General features: G+C 58.2%; 1 protein-coding gene across 12 annotated transcripts in view; it reads right to left on the reverse strand.

Annotated features, from left to right (window-relative positions):
- Window positions 1-4,099: 4,099 nt before the first annotated feature.
- KIF1A (kinesin family member 1A) overlaps window positions 4,100-22,804 on the reverse strand; it is a 110,663-nt gene continuing 91,958 nt past the window's right edge. For all 12 annotated transcript variants that reach the window (XM_007966940.3, XM_038001268.2, XM_038001263.2 and 9 more), the window contains 11 exons: window positions 17,484-17,598; window positions 15,629-15,762; window positions 14,288-14,349; window positions 13,733-13,878; window positions 12,778-12,978; window positions 12,138-12,215; window positions 11,264-11,388; window positions 10,135-10,287; window positions 9,359-9,551; window positions 8,428-8,546; window positions 4,100-7,786 (listed from right to left, as the gene is read on the reverse strand). In XM_007966940.3, the coding sequence (XP_007965131.1) occupies window positions 7,744-7,786; window positions 8,428-8,546; window positions 9,359-9,551; window positions 10,135-10,287; window positions 11,264-11,388; window positions 12,138-12,215; window positions 12,778-12,978; window positions 13,733-13,878; window positions 14,288-14,349; window positions 15,629-15,762; window positions 17,484-17,598 (1,369 nt within the window). In that variant the 3' untranslated portion in view covers window positions 4,100-7,743. The remainder of the gene's footprint in view (window positions 7,787-8,427; window positions 8,547-9,358; window positions 9,552-10,134; window positions 10,288-11,263; window positions 11,389-12,137; window positions 12,216-12,777; window positions 12,979-13,732; window positions 13,879-14,287; window positions 14,350-15,628; window positions 15,763-17,483; window positions 17,599-22,804) is intronic.

Here is a 22,804-nt window from a genome sequence, read left to right on the forward strand (position 1 = left end):
AAGACATATAATTGTCAGATTCACCAAAGTTGAAATGAAGGAAAAAATGTTAAGGGCAACCAGAGAGAAAGGTCGGGTTACCCACAAAGGGAAGCCCATCAGACTAACAGCAGATCTATCAGCAGAAACTGTACAAGCCAGAAGAGAGTGGGGGCCAATATTCAACATTCTTAAAGAAAAGAATTTTCAACCCAGAATTTCATATCCAGCCAAACTAAGTTTTCATAAGTCAAGGAGAAATAAAATATTTTACAGACAAGCAAATGCTCAGAGATTTTGTCACCACCAGGCCTGCCCTACAAGAGATCCTGAAGGAAGCACTAAACATGGAAAGGAACAACTGGTACCATCCACTGCAAAAACATGCCAAAATGTAAAGTCCATCGATGCTAGGAAGAAACTGCATCAACTAGTGAGCAAAATAACCAGCTAATATAATAATGACAGGATCAAGTTCACACATAACAATATTAACCTTAAATGTAAATGGACTAAATGGTCCAATTAAAAGACACAGACTGGCAAATTGGATAAAGAGTCAAGACCCATCAGTTTGCTGTATTCAGGAGACCCATCTCACATGCAGAGACTCACATAGGCTCAAAATAAAGGGATGGAGGAAGAGCTACCAAGCAAATGGAAAACAAAAAAAGCAGGGGTTGTAATCCTAATCTCTGATAAAACAGACTTTAAACCATCAAAGATCAAAAGAAACAAAGAGGGCCATTACATAATGGTAAAGGGATCAACTCATCAGGAAGAGCTAACTATCCTAAATATATATGCACCCAATACAGGAGCACCCAGATTCATAATGCAAGCCCTTAGAGACTTACACAGAGACTTAGACTCCCATACAATAATAATGGGAGACTTTAACACCCCACTGTCAACATTAGACAGATCAATGAAACAGAAAGTTAACAAGGATATCCAGGAATTGAACTCAACTCTGCACCAAGCGAACCTAATAGACATCTACAGAACTCTCCACCCCAAATCAACAGAATATACATTCTTCTCAGCACCACATCACACTTATTCCAAAATTGACCACATAGTTGGAAGTAAAGCACTCTTCAGCAAACGTAAAAGAACAGAAATTATAACAAACTGTCTCTCAGACCACAGTGCAATCAAACTAGAACTCAGGACTAAGAAACTCAATCAAAACTGCTCAACTACATGGAAACCAAACAACCTGCTCCTGAATGACTACTGGGTACATAACGAAATGAAGGCAGAAATAAAGATGTTCTTTGAGGCCGGGCGCGGTGGCTCAAGCCTGTAATCCCAGCACTTTGGGAGGCCGAGACGGGCGGATCACGAGGTCAGGAGATCGAGACCATCCTGGCTGACACGGTGAAACCCCGTCTCTACTAAAAAATACAAAAAACTAGCCGGGCGAGGTGGCCGGCGCCTGTAGTCCCAGCTACTCGGGAGGCTGAGGCAGGAGAATGGCGTGAACCTGGGAGGCAGAGCTTGCAGTGAGCTGAGATCTGGCCACTGCACTCCAGCCTGGGCCACAGAGCAAGACTCCGTCTCAAAAAAAAAAAAAAAAAAAAAAAAGATGTTCTTTGAAACCAATGAGAACAAAGATACAACATACCAGAATCTCTGGGACACATTTAAAGCAGTGTAGAGAGGGAAATTCATAGCACTAAATGCCCACAAGAGAAAGCAGGAAAGATCTAAAATTGACACCCTAACATCACAATTAAAAGAACTAGAGAAGCAAGAGCAAATACATTCAAAAGCTAGCAGAAGGCAAGAAATAACTAAGATCAGAGCAGAACTGAAGGAGATAGAGACACAAAAAAGCCCTCCAAAGAATCAATGAATCCAGGAGCTGTTTTTTTGAAAAGATCAACAAAATTGATAGACTGCTAGCAAGACCAATAAAGAAGAAAAGAGAGAAGAATCAAATAGATGCAATAAAAAATGATAAAGGGGATATCGCCACTGACCCCATAGAAATACAAACTACCATCAGAGAATACTATAAACACCTCTATGCAAATAAACTAGAAAACCTAGAAGAAATGGATAATTTCCTGGACACTTACACTCTCCCAAGACTAAACCAGGAAGAAATTGAATCCCTGAATAGACCAATAGCAGGCTCTGAAATTGAGGCAATAATTAATAGCCTACCAACCAAAAGAAGTCCAGGACCAGACGGATTCACAGCTGAATTCTACCAGAGGTACAAGGAGGAACTGATACCATTCCTTCTGAAACTATTCCAATCAATAGAAAAAGAGGGAATCCTCCCTAATTCATTTTATGAAGCCAACATCATCCTGATACCAAAGCCTGGCAGAAACACAACAAAAAAAGAGGATTTTAGACCAACATCCCTGATGAACATCGATGCAAACATCCTCAATAAAATACTGGCAAACCGAATCCAGCAGCACATCAAAAAGCTTATCCATCATGATCAAGCGGACTTCATCCCTGGGATGCAAGGCTGGTTCAACATATGCAAATCAATAAATGTAATCCAGCATATAAACAGAACCAAAGACAAAAACCACATGATTATCTCAATAGATGCAGAAAAGGCCTTTGACAAAATTCAACAGCCCTTCATGCTAAAAACTCTCAATAAATTCGGTATTGAAGACCAGCTTAGCACTGCCCTGGACACAGAAGTGGTCACAGGTCCCAGAGCCTGGTCACACTGCTGGTGGAAGGCACCAACCACGGAAGCCCAGCGCCACTCAGCCCACACTCCTGGTTCTATTCCCTGGTCTTCCAGAACCTTCAGACGATACACATCATCCCTGGTGCCCCAAGAACAAGGTCAGGTGGAAGCAGAAGTGGTGACAGATTTCTCCTTAACACTGGAAGGCACAGCCACTTGTTACTTAATGTTAATTTTGTTAGTTTCATTCATCGTTTTAAAAAGCAGAAACCTTCTACAGCACTTAGTCTGTGTCAGGCCCTGTCCTAAGCTTTTCCAACGTTAACTCATTTATCCTCCTCAACCGGTGAGGAGGCTGGTTCTGCCCAGTCACTGAATTCTGGTTTGATTCGCTTCCCACTCATAATTTTTAAAAGAATTACACAGTAACAGAAATTCATTGTAGAGACATTAGAAAGTCCAATGAATAAAAAGGTTTTTTCTTTATTTTTCACTTAAAAATAATGGTAGACTCACAAGAAGTTATTAAAAAAAACGCACACACATGCACACACAGCACAGAGAGGAACTGTGCGTGCCCTTCACCCAGCTGGCAGAAAGTTCTAAGTCTATAATCTCAGGACTGGAAGACTACGACCTCTCAGACAGGAGGAGTCCGCACGGGCTGAACGGTATCTACGTCAGCCCTGACACAGCCCCTCCCACCTGTAGCCAGAGGGTGGCCCCACACAAGGCCCCGGAGCCCCCATGCCGGCCAGCGGGGTCCACCTCCCAGGCCCACTGAGGAGCGTTGTCTTCTGAGCAGGTGCCACCCTCACTCGATGTCCTGGAGATGGCTGTCACCTGTGACATAAAGCCACTCACCTCTGGAGGGCCTGGGGGCTCCTGAGGACAGGGGGGCCCTGCCCAGAGTCCGCTGAAGTGCACAGCTGTCACCCCATCCTCCCATCAGCCATCAGTGGGACGCTGGTCCCCAAACTGCAGCCATGCCTTGGACAAGACCAAGGCCCTCGTGTGTGATGGCCCGGCCTCCAGAACTCCAGGAGGCTCTGAGGATCTGGGCCCAGGCACAGACCCCGTGGACTAGAGACTGAAGGGTCCAAGACCCAGAGGCTGCCTGGGATGGGTGCAGTGGCCTGGTATGAGGGTGGTAGGTGCTGTGTCCCTGGGGAAGCACCCGGGGCTGGTTTACAGGGGTGCAGCCGGTCACGGAGGGAGGCAGGTAGAGGATGATCTTCCAAGACCAGCACCCTGTGTACATTCAAGTCTTTGACGCCTTCCCTACCACCTCCCCGTGCCCACCTTGGGCGCCAGCCCCTCCCTGCCTCATCACTGGGGGAGGGGCACTGTCTCTGGACCACGCTGGATGTGTGCACCTGCAACTATTTTTCGGGGCCCCCCCCCAACACACCTAACACGCAAATAAAGCCACAGCAGAGCCCACGGGAGTGTCGGTAAGAGCCACGTTTATTTCTTAATTGGACAGAGCCTCAAGTGCACACACAGTACAGGAACCTAAGGCTAACACTCGGGTGTAAGACATCGGGACGAGCGTCGTGACGTCGGGACGGCAGCTATGATATGGGGTCTGGGGTGTGCCCACAGCAATCACATATGTACAAGCCAGGGACGCGGCCTCTGAGCCACAGGGGAACCAGGGGACAGACTAACTACAGGAAGCACAGGCCCAGGGAGAAACGCAGGTCACCACAGCTGCTGTCCATCTGGGGGGCGGCACGGCCCGGCCCCAGGGGTGAGGGAGCGTGCCCTCCGTGGTCCCCACACGGGGGAGGCTGGCATAGGACCAGTGCAGCAGCACAGCAAACACCCGTGACATCAGCCCCACCAGGGCCCCAGGCGCAGCGGACTGCAGGGACCAGGGTTGACAGGGAGGGCCACCTCATCACAGCCGTCCTGGGTGCGGGAGTTTGTGCCTGTGCAGCCGGTGAATGAAACACTGGCATCTTCCAAGGGATGACTCTCAGTGGGAGGCCTTGGACTTGTCACCCCTGGGCACTTGCCGGGTCTCATCAGAGCCCGAGTGCTGGTCGGCCTGGAGCCTGGCATCTCCCTCTATCTGGAGCCGCAGCAGAGGGAGCTCCCCATTTCTGGTGGAGGATGGCTGCCCCCAAACCAAAACAAGCCCCCAGACTCGGCAGTATAAAGCATTAAATGAAGCTGTCTGAGGGAGGCGGCTTTTCAGATCTCACCTTCCCCACTTAGCAGGAACCAGCAGCTATGCTGGGCCTGACTGTCTCCTGATCACTGCACCCCGTGGGCACCTCCACACCAGCCCTCCACCTCACAGATGTGGAAACTGAGTCTTGGGGAGCTCAAGGAACTCAGCTAACGTGATCCCTAGGTGGTTTCTGGCAGAGAGAACTTCAAAAAGGCAGGTTTCCTGACTCAGGCGACCTCCTCTCACCAACAGCTCTGGGTTTCTGGGCCCTGGCTCAGACACTCCTCACTAGAGCAGGCCTGGAAGGAGGGAGTCGACGGAGGCTGCGGAGTGGCCCTGGGTCCTAGCCAAGGCCAAGATGGCACCTGGCCAAGAGAACACAGCCAGGCAGCCTCCATGGCAGTAGAGGCTTTTGAATTTAGGCAGCTCCCAGGCTCCTCCCTTCAGCCCACCCATGCCACAAGTGTTCTGCAGGTTGGCTGGCCTCAGACACCTGTGACCTGGGGGGCACCCAGACCCTTTGGAGGCCGCAGCCTCAGGCTGGCTGACCTGAGTGGGCTGTGGTAGGGCCTGCACCTCCTCTAGCCTGCCTGGGGCCCTTGGGGCTTTGACTCATCTCAGACCAGCGTGTTCTGCCCCTGCCTCTCCTTCCTGCCTCCAGGCAGCCCTGGATGCCGGAGCGGGTGCTTCTGCAAGAAGCTGTTCTGCATTCTCTCCTCTCTGCGTCTTGGCCCACTGCCTCCAGAGGACACCCATGGGGAGCACAGGCCACCTGGCTTCTGAATTTTATTCTGGGCTGTAAATCCTCACTCACCTGGGAGATTTGCAAAGAAAACTGCTGTGTCCTGTGTCCTGCCTTCCCAGGCGTGGCTTCCTGAACCCTGATTCTCCCTCACAGAAATCCCCCATCAGCCCCTGGGAGAGCCTCCCAGCTAGGGGATGAGGGCGGCGGTGGCCACACCGCACCTGATCCCAGGTACGAAAAGGCGAGCCCATGGTCCCAGCTCCCAAACAGGCTGTCCCAGGCAGGCAGCCACAGAGACTGCAGCCAGCGTGGGCCCCGGCCCGCCTGCCCTGCACCCCACTCTCCGTGGTGGAACCTCAGGGGCCCAAACAACCTTCCCAGAGGAAAATCTCACACCAGAACCTTCCCATGTGGTGTAGAAGGCCCATGCTCCCCCACTCCCGAGCCGCTGTCTCTCCCCAGGCATGGGATCGGGGTCTCTGAGGCTCATGTCATCATCACGTGGGACAGCCTGGGAGGGTAGGAGCCTCGGAGCTAGTGGGGTGCAGCGTGTCCCCCACTCCAGGAAGCAGATCTGGTGAGAGTGCTGGGTGGTGCCAGAACACCTGGCCCTAGGTCTGGCGCGCCAGACCCGACGTAACTGCTCCCATGGGCCATTGGAGTGCGAGACCCGACGTAACTGCTCCCATGGGCCATTGGAGGAAGAGGGATTCTGTTGCTTGGCTACTGTCTTTCCTTGAGCTAAAAAGAGACCAAATTGACCTCTGGTGTAGGTGGGGAGGGCCCTAAAACCTCCCTAGGCCTCTGGACATGACTCCTATGACCAGACTCTCAGCTTGGGACTGGCCCCTGTGCTGTCCTGGGTGGCCCTGGGACACTGGTGTCTGCAGAGGGGGTGAAATGGGACAAGAACAAAGGGACACTCCAGATGCAGAAGGGAAGAGCTCCTTAAAGACAGTAACCGCTGAGCCAGCCGCCCTCCATTACCTACCAACCGGGACACCCCACCCCATGGATTTTCTCAGTGGGACTCACAGGAACTCTGCCCTGGGAACAAAGGGAGGAAAGTCTTTGTAAGAAACCTGCTAGTGGCAAAATTTGTTCCCAGAAGCTACCTTGAGCTCACTCCATTTCTTACCGCAGCTGAGGAGGCTACACGACAGCCCTCAACACCTAGACCGTCACCCTGAATTCCGACCTTCCCTGACATCCTGGTCTCAACCCATCACCCTACCCTGATGGTCCACAGACAGCACACAGCCCCATAGTCTGCACACTGGCGGGTGATCCCGACCCTGCTCCCTCCCGGTCCCCACCCAGGACAGATCACAGCCCAGGTGCCGTCTGCCTCATCTCAGAGCTAGAGCTGAGTGTCACCCCAAACCCTTTCCTGGGGGAAGCTGCTGGAACTCTTCTTAGAGTCACATCTCAGGTGGCTGCCCAGAAGAGATGTGCGTTCTACCTCCCACCAGAGGAACTCACACCACCCTCCATGCCGCTCAGACTTCAGGCATCAGAAGACCCCCCACCCTCCCTCACATACACCCAGGACCCATGTGGCTATGGAGAAGCCTGGGGCCCAGGTGATGCACCCGTGTGCTAGCCCCAAGGTGCCCCACTGGTCCAGACAGCTCCTCACTATGGCCTTCCAAGGTGTCCCTGCCCTGCCCTGCCTGTGCCTAGCAGGTTTGGGAGACACACGTGGGAACAAACGGGGTGGAGGTGTTTGGGGGTTCCATCTGAATATTACAGGGCTATGTGGAGGCATTAGAAATAAATACTTATAAATAGAACAAGTCTTATAGTTAATTTCCGAGTTGACCGTTTCAATGTCACTAACTAACGTATATTAATTATAAGTCTGTCTATGCTTACAAAAATATTAGAACGCAGCAAGAACACCGTGACCTGTGCCCTTGGCCCCCCCAGCCCCTCCCAGCTTGTTCCACCAGAGCACATTACGCAAGAAGAACCGACACGCGCGGCCTCTGCTGGGAGCACAGCTGGTCGTGTGGCACAGGTCCCCGGGCCTGGCATGGGTGTCCCCTGGGGGGTCGACCCGGTCGTGGGCTGTCTGGCAGGAGAGGGGCCGGGTGGCAGGTGACAGGACAGACGAGGACAAGGGTAGGGATGGGCTGGGCTTGCCGGCTGTCATGGGAGGGCTCAGGTTCAGACCCGCATCTGGGCAGACCTCCTTCTGGAGAGCTTGGACCTGCAGAAGAGTTGGGAGAGGCGGCGTGGTCAGCCCAGGAACACCTGCAGGCCATATCCACCACACCCTCCGCAGGCAGGCAGCCGTGAGGGGCAGCCACAGACCCCATGTCCCCACTGGTTCCCTCACCACCTGGGGAAGGGACTGAATCTCTGCTTCCAGTGTGTAGGACTCAGCCCACCCGTGCCCTCCTGCACCCTGCTTTTCACATCCCTGCTGTGGGAGGGACCGGCTCCTTCCGCAGCCTGCCCCAGGGCACACGGTTTCCCCACGCCAAGGCCACTGGGTGAGGAAGTAATTTTGAAAGTATGGCCTGGGATGTATCACTCCACAAGAAGCCACGACTCAGGGAGTGTTAACAGCCCTAAGGGTGTCCCCAGCCCACACAAGCGAGGGCAGGTCGCCCTGCCGTCCCCTGGCCGCACTGCTTCCCCAGGCGGCCTTGCGGGCAGGACCCCCGGCAGAGCAACCACACCCTGCGGCCGGCCCTACTGAATGGTCCCCGCCAGGAGGGGACTGAGGGCAGGACCCCGGGGAGAGCAGTCTCGTCCTGCAGCTGGGCCCTACCAAATGGTCCTGGCCAGGAGCCGGTTGAGGGCAGGACCCCCGTGGTAGCAACCTCGCCCTGCAGGCAGCCCTACCGTATGGTTCCGGCCAGGAGGGGGTTGAAGGCGTACAGCCAGTCGTGCATGTCCTTGTCACTGGCGGCCTGCAGCAGGATGCCACGGTGTTCCGTGCACACCGCGAACGTGTTGGGTGTCTGCAGAGGGAGGTTGCTGGTGAGGAGCTGCCAGGCCGTGTGGTCAGCACACCACCCTCCTGCTCCCCAGGGCCCAGGCAGGCAGGGAAGGGGCACCACCAGGAAAGTCCCAGGGAAGGGACGCAGAGGGAAAGGCTGACCCAGCCAGGGCTGTGACTGCCTTCTGGATGTGTCTGCAGCCGATGGTCCCAGGACACCCTCACCACTGCTCTGCATCCCCACGGGACGTGCCTGCCCCACATGGCCCCTGCTCCCTGGGACCCTGGCTGGGTTGCTGGTCCAGATGTGGGTCCACACCACCCACCTCCACCACAGGGAATCAAAAAACCATCTCATAGACACTGGGGCCACCTCCAGATGGCTCAGAGAAGCTTCTCCTCCAGCCAGCCTGAAGGAGTCCGGGCTCCTGAACTTGTCCAGGGCCATTCCAGCGGGAGGGGCCGGGCAGAGTGGGGGTAGGAGGGCTCCTTTGAGCCCTGTGGCTCTCCTATTTCTGCAGGGCTGGTGCCACCACCTTGGGTGACTCCAGAGGAGGGGACATGGCTGCGGCCATCACACAGGAGAATACTCATGCTTGCCCTGACCGGAGCCCATCCCCACGAGCTGTCGCCAGGAGCATGCGCCCCATGGGCAGGCAGAGGATCCCTGAGGCTGAGTCCCTGAGCCCGGCCTCGGTGGAACAGGATGGAGGGCCAGAGTCTAGGGTGAGCAGAAGGACCTCCTGCTCCAACGCAGGGCTGCAGAGGGCAGCAGCTCAGCTCCTGCCCTGCTGGGGTTCCCGGTGCCCGAGCCTGAGTCGGGTCCAGCCGCACCTTGAGCATAGCCTGCTGGTCTTCACTGTACTCCACCTGGGCAGTGGCCAGGTTGAGCACGAACCGCTCCACGGTGTCCTTGTCGCTGTTGTACATGTAAGCGTAGGGGCGCCGCACCACCACGAAGCGCCTGGCCCAGCCCGATGTGTGCGGCTCCAGGAAGTGCAGGTACCCCTTCTTGGAGACGATCGGGCTGAGGGCAGAGAGCTGCTCGCTGGGGCCCTCAGTGGGGGTGGCGGCTGACTTGGGCACTCACCGTCCATCACCCAGAGCTGGGATGCAGCAGTGCCACCCACCTCCCCAGCCAGAAAATGGGTCGAGGCATCAAAGGGTGCCTGGCAGAACCCTGACCCAGCAGGCCGGCGACCAGACCACCCACCCAGCTCTGGGCCTCAGTTTCCCCCATAAAATGGAAAACCTTAAAGAAAAAAGCTAAAGTTGCTGCAAGGCTGCCACACGTGCTCCGTGACCACGAGTTCCCCACCTGGGCCTTGGCTCTGACCCTACCCACTCCCCTGTGCTCTGTGCTGGTTCCCAGCCCAGGCATGTGGGTCCCAGGGGCCTGCCTGACCTCCCAGCATGGAGCTGCCCCTGCATGTGGGTTAGGGGCAGCCTGCCTGAACCTCCAGTATGGGGGTCGGGCAACCTGCCTGTCTCCCCAAGTATGAGGGTCCCATACTTGGGACCTGCGCCCCCAGTATGGGGATCAGCGTGGCCTGCCTATCCCCTGTCAGCACAGAGCTGGTAGCAGTGCTTTCCAGGGAGGCCCTACACACCTGACTCGGATCTCCTGGATGTCGGGGACCAGCAGGCGCTGGGGCTCCTTGTCTGTCTCTGTTGCCCGGGCAGGGGAAGGGAGCTTCTTGGAGTCGGCCTCTGGCAGCAGCTCAGGCTCTGGGCTGGCTGGCCGGGAGCAGGGCTGTGGGGTCCTGGGAAGTAGAGGGTAGTGCTGCACACTGCAGGTCTCCCTGGGCCTAGGGCCATCTCCCCCCAGGCTTCACCCTCCTCAGAGCTGCAGTAGGGCACCTTCGTGGGGTCTCCCCAGCTGTGCCCACAGTGGGAGCTCCCGGGGCCCATCCACCAGGACAGCCAAGCTTGTGCCCGATTCCAGGAAGTGCTGGGCTTGGTGGGGAGGGTCCCCCAGGAACCTCAGGACCCCAGCCAGGGAGCCTGTGCCCCACTCCATGCCCTTCTCCCAGTGGCTCTCCTGCCCCCACCTCCACCCTGTGAAAGCAAGTCCAGCATCTCTTTATCTCCACAGTTAGACTGAAAGTGACACGAGGTTCTAAGGAGCCACTGGAGCAGAGGGCACAGCTGGCCTCCCGTATGGGCCCCCCACATGGGCCAGGCCCCACACGACTTGACCTGGTGGTCAAGGAGGCCTGCAGAAGACAAGGCCAGCTGATGCCACTGTCTTTCTTTTTTAAGCGAAAATTTGGAACCCTTAAGGCATTTTAAAACAAGAGTGAAAACCATCTTCCGACTTATGAATCGGACATAAGGGGTTCACATGGGGTCTCTTCCAGATGTGGACCTGCAGGGGCCAGGTGTTCCCTCCGCAATACTGACCCTAACAGCGCTCACGCCCTCTTTCATAACCTTTTTCTTTTTCCATTATTTTATAAGCACTGTCTCAGGGAAAGGGAGCGTTAGCTTGTTTACCAGGCATTTCTGGTCTTCTTCAGGGAAGAAAACACACACACTAGGATGGAGCTGGCGGGGCATAGGTGCCCTCTAAGAGGGCTGCAGACTCCACTTCTCCAGGCCCTTCCCTCAGCCTGCGGCCGTACCGAGACACTTGGCCGTTGGGGCCCCCGTTCTGTGCTCCCCATGCCCAAGTCACGGCCATTGCCATGGGTCGGCTGTGGTGCCGGAAGCCTCTCCGGGAGCCTAGAGCTCACTCACCTCAGGTCAGTGGCACCGTACCGCCCTTCAACCAGAGAGGGGCAAGTGGAGGAGGGGGTGAGAGTGGCTGCCCCTAGAGGGGACATCGACGGGTCCCGGAGCAGGGTGACAGACATCTCAGAGAGCTGCGGAGGAGAGAAGGCATTTTTCAGGGGACACAGGGAAGTGGGGTCTCCGGCCTCCGCAGGTGCTGCTCCCCGTGCCTGCGTTTACCCCGCACCTGCCGCTCAGGGCACCCCACCCCTCCTACCAGCAGCCTTGGCTCAAAGTTGGCCAGCTCAAGACCCCTGGCCCCCTTCAGCCCCTGCGGCCCCTGGCCAGCCCCTCCCAGCACTTCAGGCTCTGACCTGACCCAGGCAGCCACCCCGCCAATGCCTCGAGGAGTGGGCTGGGTAAGCTCTGCCCTGCTGCCTCCTGCTCGTGCCAGCATGAGGTGGCGCTGGGTGATGCCATGGGGGCAAGGAAGGCCGTGGGCCGGGGCTGGATGCAGCACAGTGGCAATTTCCCAGGTTATAGGGGTGGGGTCGGTCCCAGGAGGAGGAGGGACAGCCAAGTGGGGGCTTGGCCAGAGGTCACAGTGTGACGGCCAGACAGGGTGGGGGCCAGGAAAACAGCACAAGCCTGCAAGCACGTGGGTGCGTCCCAGGTCACAGGACCCACCCGGCCCCTCACTCATGTCCCCACCTCCCATGGACTCCAGGCCGACCCAGGGAAACCAGCCACTTAGCTAGGAGGTATCTCTCTGCACTGAGATGTGTTCCTAGGAAACTCTTAACTGCCTTTTCCCACTCAGAATGGGAGTTTTCCTCAGGGACCACTGCCTATGGGGGCCCCAGCCCCACAGGGCAGCCTGGTGCAGCCCCTCCACACCCACCTTGCTCTCGCTGGCACTGACACAGACGTGGCTGTGTGTGTACTCTCTGTTGAACGTGTGCGTAAGCAGGCGCAAGCACTGTGGACAGAACACACACGTGGTCAGGGGCCAGGCCTCCTGGGATGCTGCTTAGCCAGCCTTGCAGGCTCTTCTACCCACCCTTCCCCAGACACAGGTGGGCTCCGACACCACAGTGCAGTGGATCAAGGTGGACAGCACCTCCACCCCGCCCGTCATTGGGTGAGCCCAGGAAGCCTCCCAGGGTCAGGCTCAGGCTCAGGGCCTGGTGTGAGGGCCAGAGGCAGTGCTGCCTCCAGTACAGGAGGCCTTCCCAGAGGCCCGTTAAGCTGCCAAAAGAGCCACTTGTGGGTGGAAGTGGTCAGCTCCCCATCAGCACAGGTATTCAAGAGAAAGCGATTCATCACTTGGGAAGGGAGGCTGCAAAAGGCACCCAACTTTCAGTGTAGGTGGGGTGGAGTCAGCGGGCAAGGGGACCCTAGGGACCCTTCGAGCTCCTAGCTCCTTGTGGTGCTAACCAGAGCAGCCATGGGCAAGGCTGGGTTGCTGGAGTTGCCCAGGAATGACTCAGGGCCCTTGAGGGCCTGGGGCTACGGCTATGCTGCCCACCAGCTGGACCCACCTTGACAGCCAGCTCCCGCTGTCTCTCATTGGGAGCCTCCAGAGGTGATGGGCGGCCCTCAGTCGAGAGCGGGGAGGAGGCGCTGGAGGAGCCGTGGGACTCAGAGTCCTCGCTGAAGGCCGGGGACAGTGCCTCCGGGACAGGCCGCTGGGTGGTCTCCAGCTTCTCCCGCAGGAGCAGGTAGTGCCTGGTCTTCTCCACCTTCAGACAGGACACAAGGCCTTACCTGCTGCACCTCAGGGGCGACCTCTGGAGCTGGGCTCAGCCTCAGCAGCAGCATGACCCTGTGGGCAGACCCCTGGAGAGCCCCCACTTCCCCTGGGCTAAGACTAGAGACTGACAGCTCTCAGTTGTGAAATGAGGGAACAGATCCTGGCGCTCCAGGGCTGACAGCACTCAGCGCCCACCCCAGCCCTGCCGCCTTCGTGGCCAGCAAGCAAGCTGCTCCCTCTTGGACACATGCATCTCACGCACCAGGCTGTGGGGCAGGGCTGTGCAGCCCTGCAGTGCTGGAGGCCTCGGGAGAGGGCTGAGGGGTGGGCACAGCCCTGGCCTCACGCATCTCACACGTCACGTGTCACGTGTCACACACACGGCCCGAGGCAGTGCCTAGATGCTGCATGTTGGTTTCCCTGATCAAAGCCACAGAGGGCAGCCCGGGCCTGTGACTTTCCTTCCGGGTCCCTTTCTGGCCTCTGTCTATATGCCTGAGAGTCTCCCCCAGCTAACTCCAGAGCATGCCTCTGCGCTACACTGGCCGTGTTTCTGTCACGCCCATACCACCCCGCGGTGCACACGGGAGCGTCACATGCTCCTCCTGCAGGTGGCTGTGACTCCCGACGGGCTGTGCTGCCCCCCAGCGGGCACCAGGCACTGGGCCCTCTCCCGTTTTCGCTCTGCAGACAAAGCCACGTGGACACGACCGTGCAGGCCTCATCCTCTGAGGCTGCCTCACCTCCTGCAGGAGGCTCAGCTTCTCCAGCTCCCACTGGTGGTCCAGAATGAGACTGTCGCTCCGGGGCCTCCAGCCTGCCAGGTTCTCCTCGCCCCGGACGTAGGCCACGGATGTGTCCAGGACTCGCCGGCGCCGGCGCTGCATACCTGGACGGAGGATGCGGACACCTCATCCCGACCTGATGGGCGGCTGCTCCTCCCACCCACCCTAGAGGTCCGCCCGCCTCTGAAACTGCCTCCCCTCTGGGGTGAAGATCCCTGGTCCTTGGTCCACCCTGGGACCCAAAGAGCCATGCAGGCCCCCTCCAGAGGAAGTTATCCAGCCCGGTGTCCCGTGGCCATCTCGGCTGTGCCTTGGGAACCCGAGGAAGCCAGCAGGCCTGACTCTCCTCCCTCACTCTCCTCCCATCTCGGAACAACTCCAGAAGCCACAAGGTGAGTGCCTGTGTTCTGTGAGGGATCCCCCTGCAAATGGCAGCTTGGCTGTGGTCACCCCGAGTGGGCAGAGGTCGAACAGGCCAGGAACCCACCCAGTGAGAGCAGGGCAGATACCTACCTGGGCTGCCCGCGTCAGCCACGTGGCACAGGCTGAGCTCGTACACGCCGGTCACACGGTTACTGCAGCGAGTAGAAGGAGTGACACGGGGTCACCAGGCCCCGCAGTGGGGACACAGAGCCCACCTGGCTGCTGACCTTCCCCACCATCAACCGCACATTCAGCCTGGCTGGGGTGGTGGGCATCGAGGTCCCTGAGCTACAGCCCCTGTTCAGAGTCCTCATCCCAGACCCCCTCCGGCCCCCAGAGAAAAGATGTATTGACTGGTCTTGCTCAGGTGCCCATGGGGCTGTGACCTGCCCCCACAGCAGCCTCTGCTTTGTCCCAGCCCAGGGGAGACACAGGCAGCACGAGCACAGCATCTGGCATCTCCGGTCTCTCCAGGGCATCGAGAGTCCCGTAGGCCCTATACCCCACAGAGCAGCCCCACTGTGCCCAGGCCAGATTCTGAGAGCACCACGGTCACCCTCCCACAGACAGGTCGGTGGTATTGCACAATTACTGAGTGACCTCCAGAATGACCAGTCAGCCTTCAAGGACACTGGGTCCTGACCCCCAAGCTTTTTCCTCCCAGCTGTGCCCAGTGCGAACCTGGATACCAGGTCCATGTGGCAGACCATGGGGAGACCCACTGAAGGTAGCCATGGGTGCCCGGTAGCCTCGGCGGCCCTGCTGTCAGGGCTCTGACATTCCGGCTCATTCTCCCCCACCCCCAAGAACGCAAGGACGTGGTCAGCACGCAAGCACGTGGTCAGCACACAAGCACGTGGTCAGCACACAAGGACATGGTCAGCACGCAAGCACGTGGTCAGCACACAAGCAGGGCTGGTCCCAGTGTTTGGTTTCCGGCTCCCCAAGGTGCCAACAGCCTCCAAGAAGAGCCACCCAGCACGTTCTGTGGGAAACTGTGTCCAGAGCCCCCTTCCAGGCACCGCCCATGTATCCAGCTTCTCCTTCAGTGCCTTGTGGGCAGTCCCATGGCACAGGCTCCTGTGGTCCCCAGGGAAGATGGTCACCGGCAGTGGGGCACGGTGTGGCCCCAGGATTACCACCGCGGAGGTTGCAGGGAGACTGCCTGCCCCTCCTCCCGTGCCCCGCAGGCTGGCCCTCATGTCCCTCATACAGGTGTCGGTGTACCCTGCAGGAACCGTGGCCTCCACGGAGTCTCCATCTGGGGTGAGCAGGAGGGGACTGAGCACAGGGAGCCAGCCAGGAGTGCGGCCGGGCCTCGCACGGGGTGAGCTGCCAGGTGGCCCAAGGACCGCTGCCAGGCAGAGCCCCGCCTGGCCTGCACCGAGACCAGGGTGGGAGCCCCTGTGGCCCTCACCCCTAGGGGCTTACCTCTCCGAGGCCCGAAGGCTCCCACTGCCAAAGAGGTTGCGGATGGAGCGTGAGGCTGGCAGCTTGGCGTCGCGGGAATAGAAGACCATGCAGAAGTCCTTGGTGATGACGGCTGGCTGGGTGCAGTTCTCCATCTGAGATAGACAGGGGGTGGGGCTCAGGCACAAGGACACCCCAAGTGCCCAGGTGCCCTTCCAGCCTTCTCCTGGGACACAATGCCAGCACCAACGGGCAGCCCCAGGGCCTTCCCAGGGTCTCAGGTGTGGCCCAGACCCAGGCAGCAGAAAGTCTCTGCTCCTGCCCTGGAGTCAAACCCCACTGGGGACAGGCAGCCGCAGCCCTGTGCACGCCTGGGCTACATGAGGGACTGGTCTCCACGTGTGGGACCCCGAGGGTCCCAGGCACAGGCTCACTGCTCGGGCCTCAGCTGCCTCACCATAAAATTGGGGCGACACAGGCCGCACGCAGTGGCTCGAGCCTGTAATCCCAGCACTTTGGGAGGCCGAGACGGGCGGATCACGAGGTCAGGAGATAGAGACCATCCTGGCTAACACGGTGAAACCCCGTCTCTACTAAAAATACAAAAACCTAGCCAGGCGAGGTGGCGGGCGCCTGTAGTCCCAGCTACTCAGGAGGCTGAGGCAGGAGAATGGCGTGAACCCAGGAGGCAGAGCTTGCAGTGAGCTGAGATCTGGCCACTGCACTCCAGCCTGGGCGACAGAGCAAGACTCCGTCTCAAAAAAAAAAAAAAAAAAAAATTGGGGCAACACCCTCCCCGACCCTGGAATGTCTATGAGGATCAAACCAGGTCTTGTTTGAACACGCGCATTTTAACTCAAACACCACAGAAAGCGACTTCCTGGGGGGGTGACACCTGACTGCTAAACAGCTGGCCCCTGTGTCTTCCTGAAGTGGGGGCAGTTGCTATGCACAGCTGAAGAGTCCCGAGCACTCGCTGGGAAGAGCTCTGCCAACATCTCCTCAGCACAACCTCACCACCGTCCGGTGAGATGGTCATGCCATCCCCGTGTGAAGCCGGAATAATTTGGCTCTAACTAAGGAGAGGGGATGTGCTTGCAGATGTCCCCACCCACTGCTCCCCACCCTCCCTCTCCCTCACTACTATGACTAGCAACAAACGCCCACACTTCCAGTTGCCTCTTGTACTTGGAAGGGAGGCCACAGCCAGGTCTGGCCACAGCCTGTGGACTGCAGACTCCTGGGGGGCTGTGGGGATGGGACACTTCTGTTTCTGTGCTGCCCAGAACGCAGACACAATGTCTGGTGGTGCTGCAGCCATCGTGCATCCCAAGGACAACACCCGCACACTAAGTTTAGCAGAGTGAGTTAACTGCCATTCAAAGCACATGGAGACCGGGCGCGGTGGCTCACACCTGTAATCCCAGCACTTTGGGAGGCCGAGGTGGGTGGGTCACCTGAGGTCAGGAGTTCGAGAACAGCCTGGCCAACATGGCAAAACCCCATCTCTACTAAAAATTCAAACATTAGCCGGGAGTGCTGGTGGGCACCTGTAATCCCAGCTACTTGGGAGGCTGACGCAGGAGAATCGCTTGAACCCGGGAAGAGGAGGTTGCAGTGAAACTGCACCATTGCACTCCAGCCTGGGCGACAAGAGTGAGACTGTCTCAAAAAAAAAAAAAAAAAAAAATGCACATGGATTTATGTATTCAACCTTGTAGTACAGTTCCCCCCGCCAAAAGGCACATGAATTTAACCCAGGAACTTGAGAACTTGAGAAGTCGTCTGGGTCATCTGGGGTTGTCCAGAGCTTACAAGAACCTCAAGCTTCGGGTCTGGGTGGTTTTGGTGGCGCGCCCTGGCATAGGTGCCTTGCCTCGATATAAGCAGAGAGCGTCATGTAGATTTTCTCTCGGTAAGGGGTGACCCGGTTCAGCAGGAGAGAGTTGTGCATGGAGCTGTCCCACGCAGCCTCAAATTGGTAAAAGGTCCTGAAAGGAAGCAGAGATGAAGTAGAAGTTGATGGCATGGGGGCTGCTCTCAGCCAGGTTGGGGACATGCAGACAGACAGAGTGACAGACGTGGGGCAGCCGCAAGGGAGCGGCCGGGGGCACAGGCTGGAAGCCCGGGCAGTGGTACCAGGAAAGACGGGTCCCTCCTTACTCAGGACCCAGAGAGTAGCATCTTTTAGATGCCCTGATGGGGGCGAGCCCAGCATTTTCCCAGCTCCACCACAAATGGTGCCCCAGCTGTCACGCTAAGGCTGGAAGGAGAGGAGGCAGCAGGGAATGAGAACAAGAAGGGCAGAGAGGGAAGGGAAGAGGGAGGCAGGACAGGGAGCTGGGACGTGGGGAACACAGGGAAGAGAGAGGGGAGGGCAGGAGGAGAGGACTCGGGCAGAGAAGAGAGGAAGGACAGAGGCAGGGAGGGAGAAGGCAGAGCTTGCACCGGGCCCACCCCAGCCTCAGTCTGAGTAAGGAGGCACCACCATCTCTCCCTGGACCTGAAGGGGACCTGCCCGGGTTTGACAAAAACCTCCATGGTCCATCTCCTCTGACAATGGACTCACCCTTGGTCCATCGGGCAGAGGAAGGCCCCAGGGGGGAGGATGCTTGGCATGGAGGCAGGGCGGCTGCCATGAGGCCGTGTGCAAGAGTGTCTCTCTGTTAGCACACAGGAGACAGCGGCGGCCTCGCTGTGTCCCTGATCTCCAACCTGGAGTTATGGTGAGCACAGCCTGAGCCAGCTGCCCGCTAACCCTGTCCCAGAGTGGCTCAGGGCCAACCCCAGGGGCCTGGGATTTTACATCCCCATGGGGTTGAACTGCGTTCCGCAAACGCCTCGGGTGCCCTCCACTCCAGAACAGGGTTTTCTGTCACGTGAGAGTTCCTGTTTGCAGCCCTCTGGATGGCGGAGTGACTGAACTCCTTCCTCAGGCCTGGTGCTCACAGGGAGGGCTGATCACAGCCAAGGTAGACAATTTGCCTGAATCCAGAGTGTGGCCACTCTGCAGACCCTGAGCAGCAGGTTCAGCTCCCCCACCCCCCACCCGCCCAGCCTCGCCCAGCTCCCCTCCAAGCATCCTCACAAGGACACAGTTCAGAGACATCAACACACACAGCTGGGCGGCCACGCAGGCTCCAAGGCGGCTGGGCCCCTCCAGAGACCGCGGTGGAGCCCAGGTGGCACCGGGCTGCCCTGTCTACTACACAGCATGGTCTGGGATGCAGGGCATGGGTCTCACAAGTCGGGGTGTGGAAGGAAGCAGGGACCAGGGAGGGCTGCTGTCGGACACGTCACGGAGGAGCAATCCCGGGAGAGTGAGGACGGTGGGTGGTCAGAGAAAGGGCGTAGAAGCAGGCAGACGCCGAGGAGAAAGGAACTCAGAAGAGCAGAAGAGGACAGACCAAGCAAGGGCGGAAGAGAAAAGTGAGCTGTACCTAGTGTCATTTCCCAATGAAACGCTAAAGGTGGAGGCAGCCAGGACACACACGTACACACACAGAAGAAATGGAGACGTCAGAACAAGCACCGGCACAAGACCCAGGGCAGAAAACTTAGGAGCTCTGCAGGCACACGCTGGATCTCACGGCCCCCAAGCTCTTGCTGCACACAGGGCTGGGGTGCAAGCCCCACGTGGGGCCCTTGGCCCTGGCCCTGCAGACACCCCCTTCCCTGGGGTCTGCAGTGAGAGCCTTGCGTCTGTCCTCAGTCAGACCAGGTGGATGCCTGGGAGCCAGGACAAAGGCCTGGAGGGATTTGCTCCTCTCCTGGAACATTGCGGGATCCTGTGGAGGGTCTGGGCTGCAGGCCAGGGCTGGAGCCACTGCAGCCTGGCCCGGAACAAGCGCCTCAGACCGCCTGGAACACCGCAGAGCCACTTCACAGCTGCATGACCTCGGGATGTCACCAACAGCTCTGTGCCCCATTTCCTTGCAAGTACCATGGGGCAGTAATTGCCCCTACCTCAAGATGTCTTGCAGATTAAATGAGCTAATACTTGAGCACGATGAGAACACGACCTGGATCTGGCACAGGTCAGCATCGCTATCTTCACTATCTGGTACACGTCAGCATCGCTATCTGGTACACGTCAGCATCGCTATCTGGTATACGTCACTATCTAGTACATTCTAGCATTGCTATCATCCTCGTTACCTCTATGCACTGGGTAAGGCCCAGCCTGCAGTTCCCACCAGCTCTGTCTCTCCTGCTGGACCCAAGCATTCGGTCCCATGCTGGACCCTCTATCTTCTGCCTCCAAAGTCCCTAAAGGGCCTCAGCTTGCTTCTCTTCCCCTTCCTTCTCTTCCGTCTCTGTGTGTGCAGACACAGCCCACCCATCCCTCACCCCTTGGCCCGAGGATCAGAACCAGTAGGTCTTTTCCAGCATCAGCACCTACTCCCTTCTGTGCACCCTTCAGAAAGCACCAGGTCCTCCCAGCCCAGGCACTCCTCAGTCATCAGGAACCATGTCCCTGCCCCATCCTGGGGCTCCTTGGCCCCCAAGTGGGACACAGCAAAGGAACAAGCCCAGCGAGGCAGGCAGGACCCCAAGGCTCAGCCAGGGGTTGCTCCTTAGAGCAAGTGGACTCTGCTGGAGCCAGGCCTGGGGCTGTAAGTAGAACATGAACCCACTTCCACATGAGGCCCACAACAACCCCCTTGGGGGTCCTAGCAGAGAATTTCTCAGTCCAGGTAGCATGTGGCTCTGCCCTGCCCAGACCCCAGTGGACTAGAATCTCTCTGAGAACATGACTATGGTGGAGTCTCACATGTGAGCTGGGGAGAGAATGGTGGGAGGGGGCCTTATAGGACTCTGTGCACAGCAGGGACGGGGTCTTCCCATACCACTGTCCCATCCCCCAGGTGCCAAGATGGCCAGCTGGACCAGGGTCTGACATGGGCACAGCCATGGTGCTGCCCTTAGGTCATTTCCAAACTGCTGGTCAGCCCCAGAGGCCTCCCACTCTGCCCAGGGGAGCTGCACCCAAAATGCCTTTCAACCAGCCCTTGGCCCACATCCTGCCTGGCTCCACCAGGTCACGGGCAGCAGACCCTGGAATCTCAGGCCAGGAGGGTCCCTGGCAACATTCTTTAGTCCCCCTACTCCCCTCAAGCCTCTACAGAAGGAGGACAGGTCTTACCCAGATCCCAAGTGAGATTATTTAGGGGACAACGGCTGGTGGATCAGAGTGGAGCAGGCTGGCGGAGTAGCAGCTCACCCACACGGGACATACATGGGACCCGCACTGCCAGCTGGGGCCCACCAAGCTTGCAGGGCACAGCATGGGAACCACTGACAGGTGCCCCGCGATCATACAGCAGGAAACCAAGACCCAGGAAGGCTGAGAGGTGGCCAAGATCACCCTGCCATGGCAAAAACTGCAGGATGTGGGCTGGGAGGGCCTTGGAGACCACTCCAGGACCCCACTCCAGGAGCGGGCATGAGGTTGCCCCAGGCCCTGTCCCCTGAAGCCCCCCCTCACTCTATGCCACGTGACAGCTGCCAAACCCTCAGAATCATCACAAGAGGAAACATGCAGCCCGGATGTGGAGGCCCAGGTTCTCCAGGGAGGTGATCCACCAGGCTGAGGCCACAGATGGCAGCCAGGGCAGACCCTCCTCACCCGTGGGGAACATGATCCCAGCAGGAGACTTGATCCAATGTGAACACACAGCTAAAAGCAGGGGATTGTGCTTGAACCCCGACCTCAGGGATACGGTTCACAGGATCTGGACGTGACACAACATAGTCATGTGGCGCCACCCACCAAGCAGTCCAAGGACAGAGCAGAGAACACAGGCAGCCCAAGTCTGTCTTTGGGATGAAAGCTGGAAGCAGCATTCGCACAGGGCCCAGCCAGTTGGAGCAGGTTGGGCCAGGCACCCCTGAGGGCCACAGCCTGAGCCAGCTCTGTAGCCTCTCCACCTCCAGCCTGAGTCCTGGTCAGTGCTGGCCCCCCTCTCCCAGCCCCCTGAGGGCAGTTGCAGGCTCCCTCCTCGCCTGCCTGAGCCCTGCCCCTGGGCTCTGTCCTGTGGGGCAATGTACAACTGGGAAGCCTGACGGCGCCCTTGAGAGTTCGAAATCTGGCCTGGGGGCAAATCTGCAGTATATCCACACAGAGACAGGAGAGATTTTACAGCTAGGCAGGCCAGAAGGAAGTAGGTGGAGTCAGGAAGACTGCCTGGAGGAGGGTCCCTTGCAGCTGGACTTCAAAGCCCACCAAGGACTTAGACATAGGGGCTGGGACGGTGGGCATGCCACATGCCAGGCATGCCAGATACCAGGCACAAGCACAACAGAAGCAGGGAGGGGGTGGGGGCGCAGCTGGAGAGAGCTGCATCCTGCCCCACAGGTTAAGGAATGCATGGACTCTGAGCATCATCGGATGCGGCTCTGGCCCTGGGCTCCACCAGCAGCACTGGGCTGCAGCCACTGACAGCCAGAGCTGGCGCCCCAACCGTGTGCCACCCCTGAAGCCGTGACAGCTGGGGGACAACCAGCATGTCACTGCTCCCCACCACCTCCACCGGACGGCATGGCCCTGGAGGTCGCTGTCCTCAGAGAAGGAGAATCCTAGACCAGATCTGGCCTCAGAGGCAGTGCCAGGTCAGAGGCTCGGCCTCTTCCACTCTCCCCTCCACCTCTGCTTTTGTGCCCCCAGCTCAGGCAAGCTCACTCTTTCCTGGTGAGCCCTCCCCACTGGGAAGATCCCCACAGTCCCCTTGCCCTGGCTGACACCATCACTGGATTCTGGCTCCAGAACGAGGGCCAGCAGTCCCCATCACTGCTGTGCCACAGGGCCAGGACACAGCCTGCTTGGTTAGTGCCTGCTATGGGGATTGGAGGGTAAGGGATGAGGGAAGGAGGGGAGGAGGGGATGAGAAGATGAGGAAGGAGGGGAGGAGGAGAGGAGGGAATGATGGATGAGGGGATGACGGATGAGGGGAGGAGGTTTGAGGGGAGGAAAGAAGGAGGGGAGGAGGGATGAGGGCAGGAGGGGAGATTAGGAGAGGAGGCGATGAGGGGAGAAGGGAATGAGGGGAGGAGGGCAGGAAGGAGTGGGGAGGGAGGGAGGAGAGAATGAGGGAGGGGATATGAGAAGAGGAGGGAATGAGGGATAAGGAAAGGAGGGGAGGAGGGCATGAGGGATGAGGGATTTGGAAGGAGGGGAGGAGGGAGGAGGGCAGGAGA

This window comes from Chlorocebus sabaeus, chromosome 10, assembly GCF_047675955.1.
Source record: "Chlorocebus sabaeus isolate Y175 chromosome 10, mChlSab1.0.hap1, whole genome shotgun sequence".
Lineage (NCBI taxonomy): Eukaryota > Metazoa > Chordata > Mammalia > Primates > Cercopithecidae > Chlorocebus > Chlorocebus sabaeus.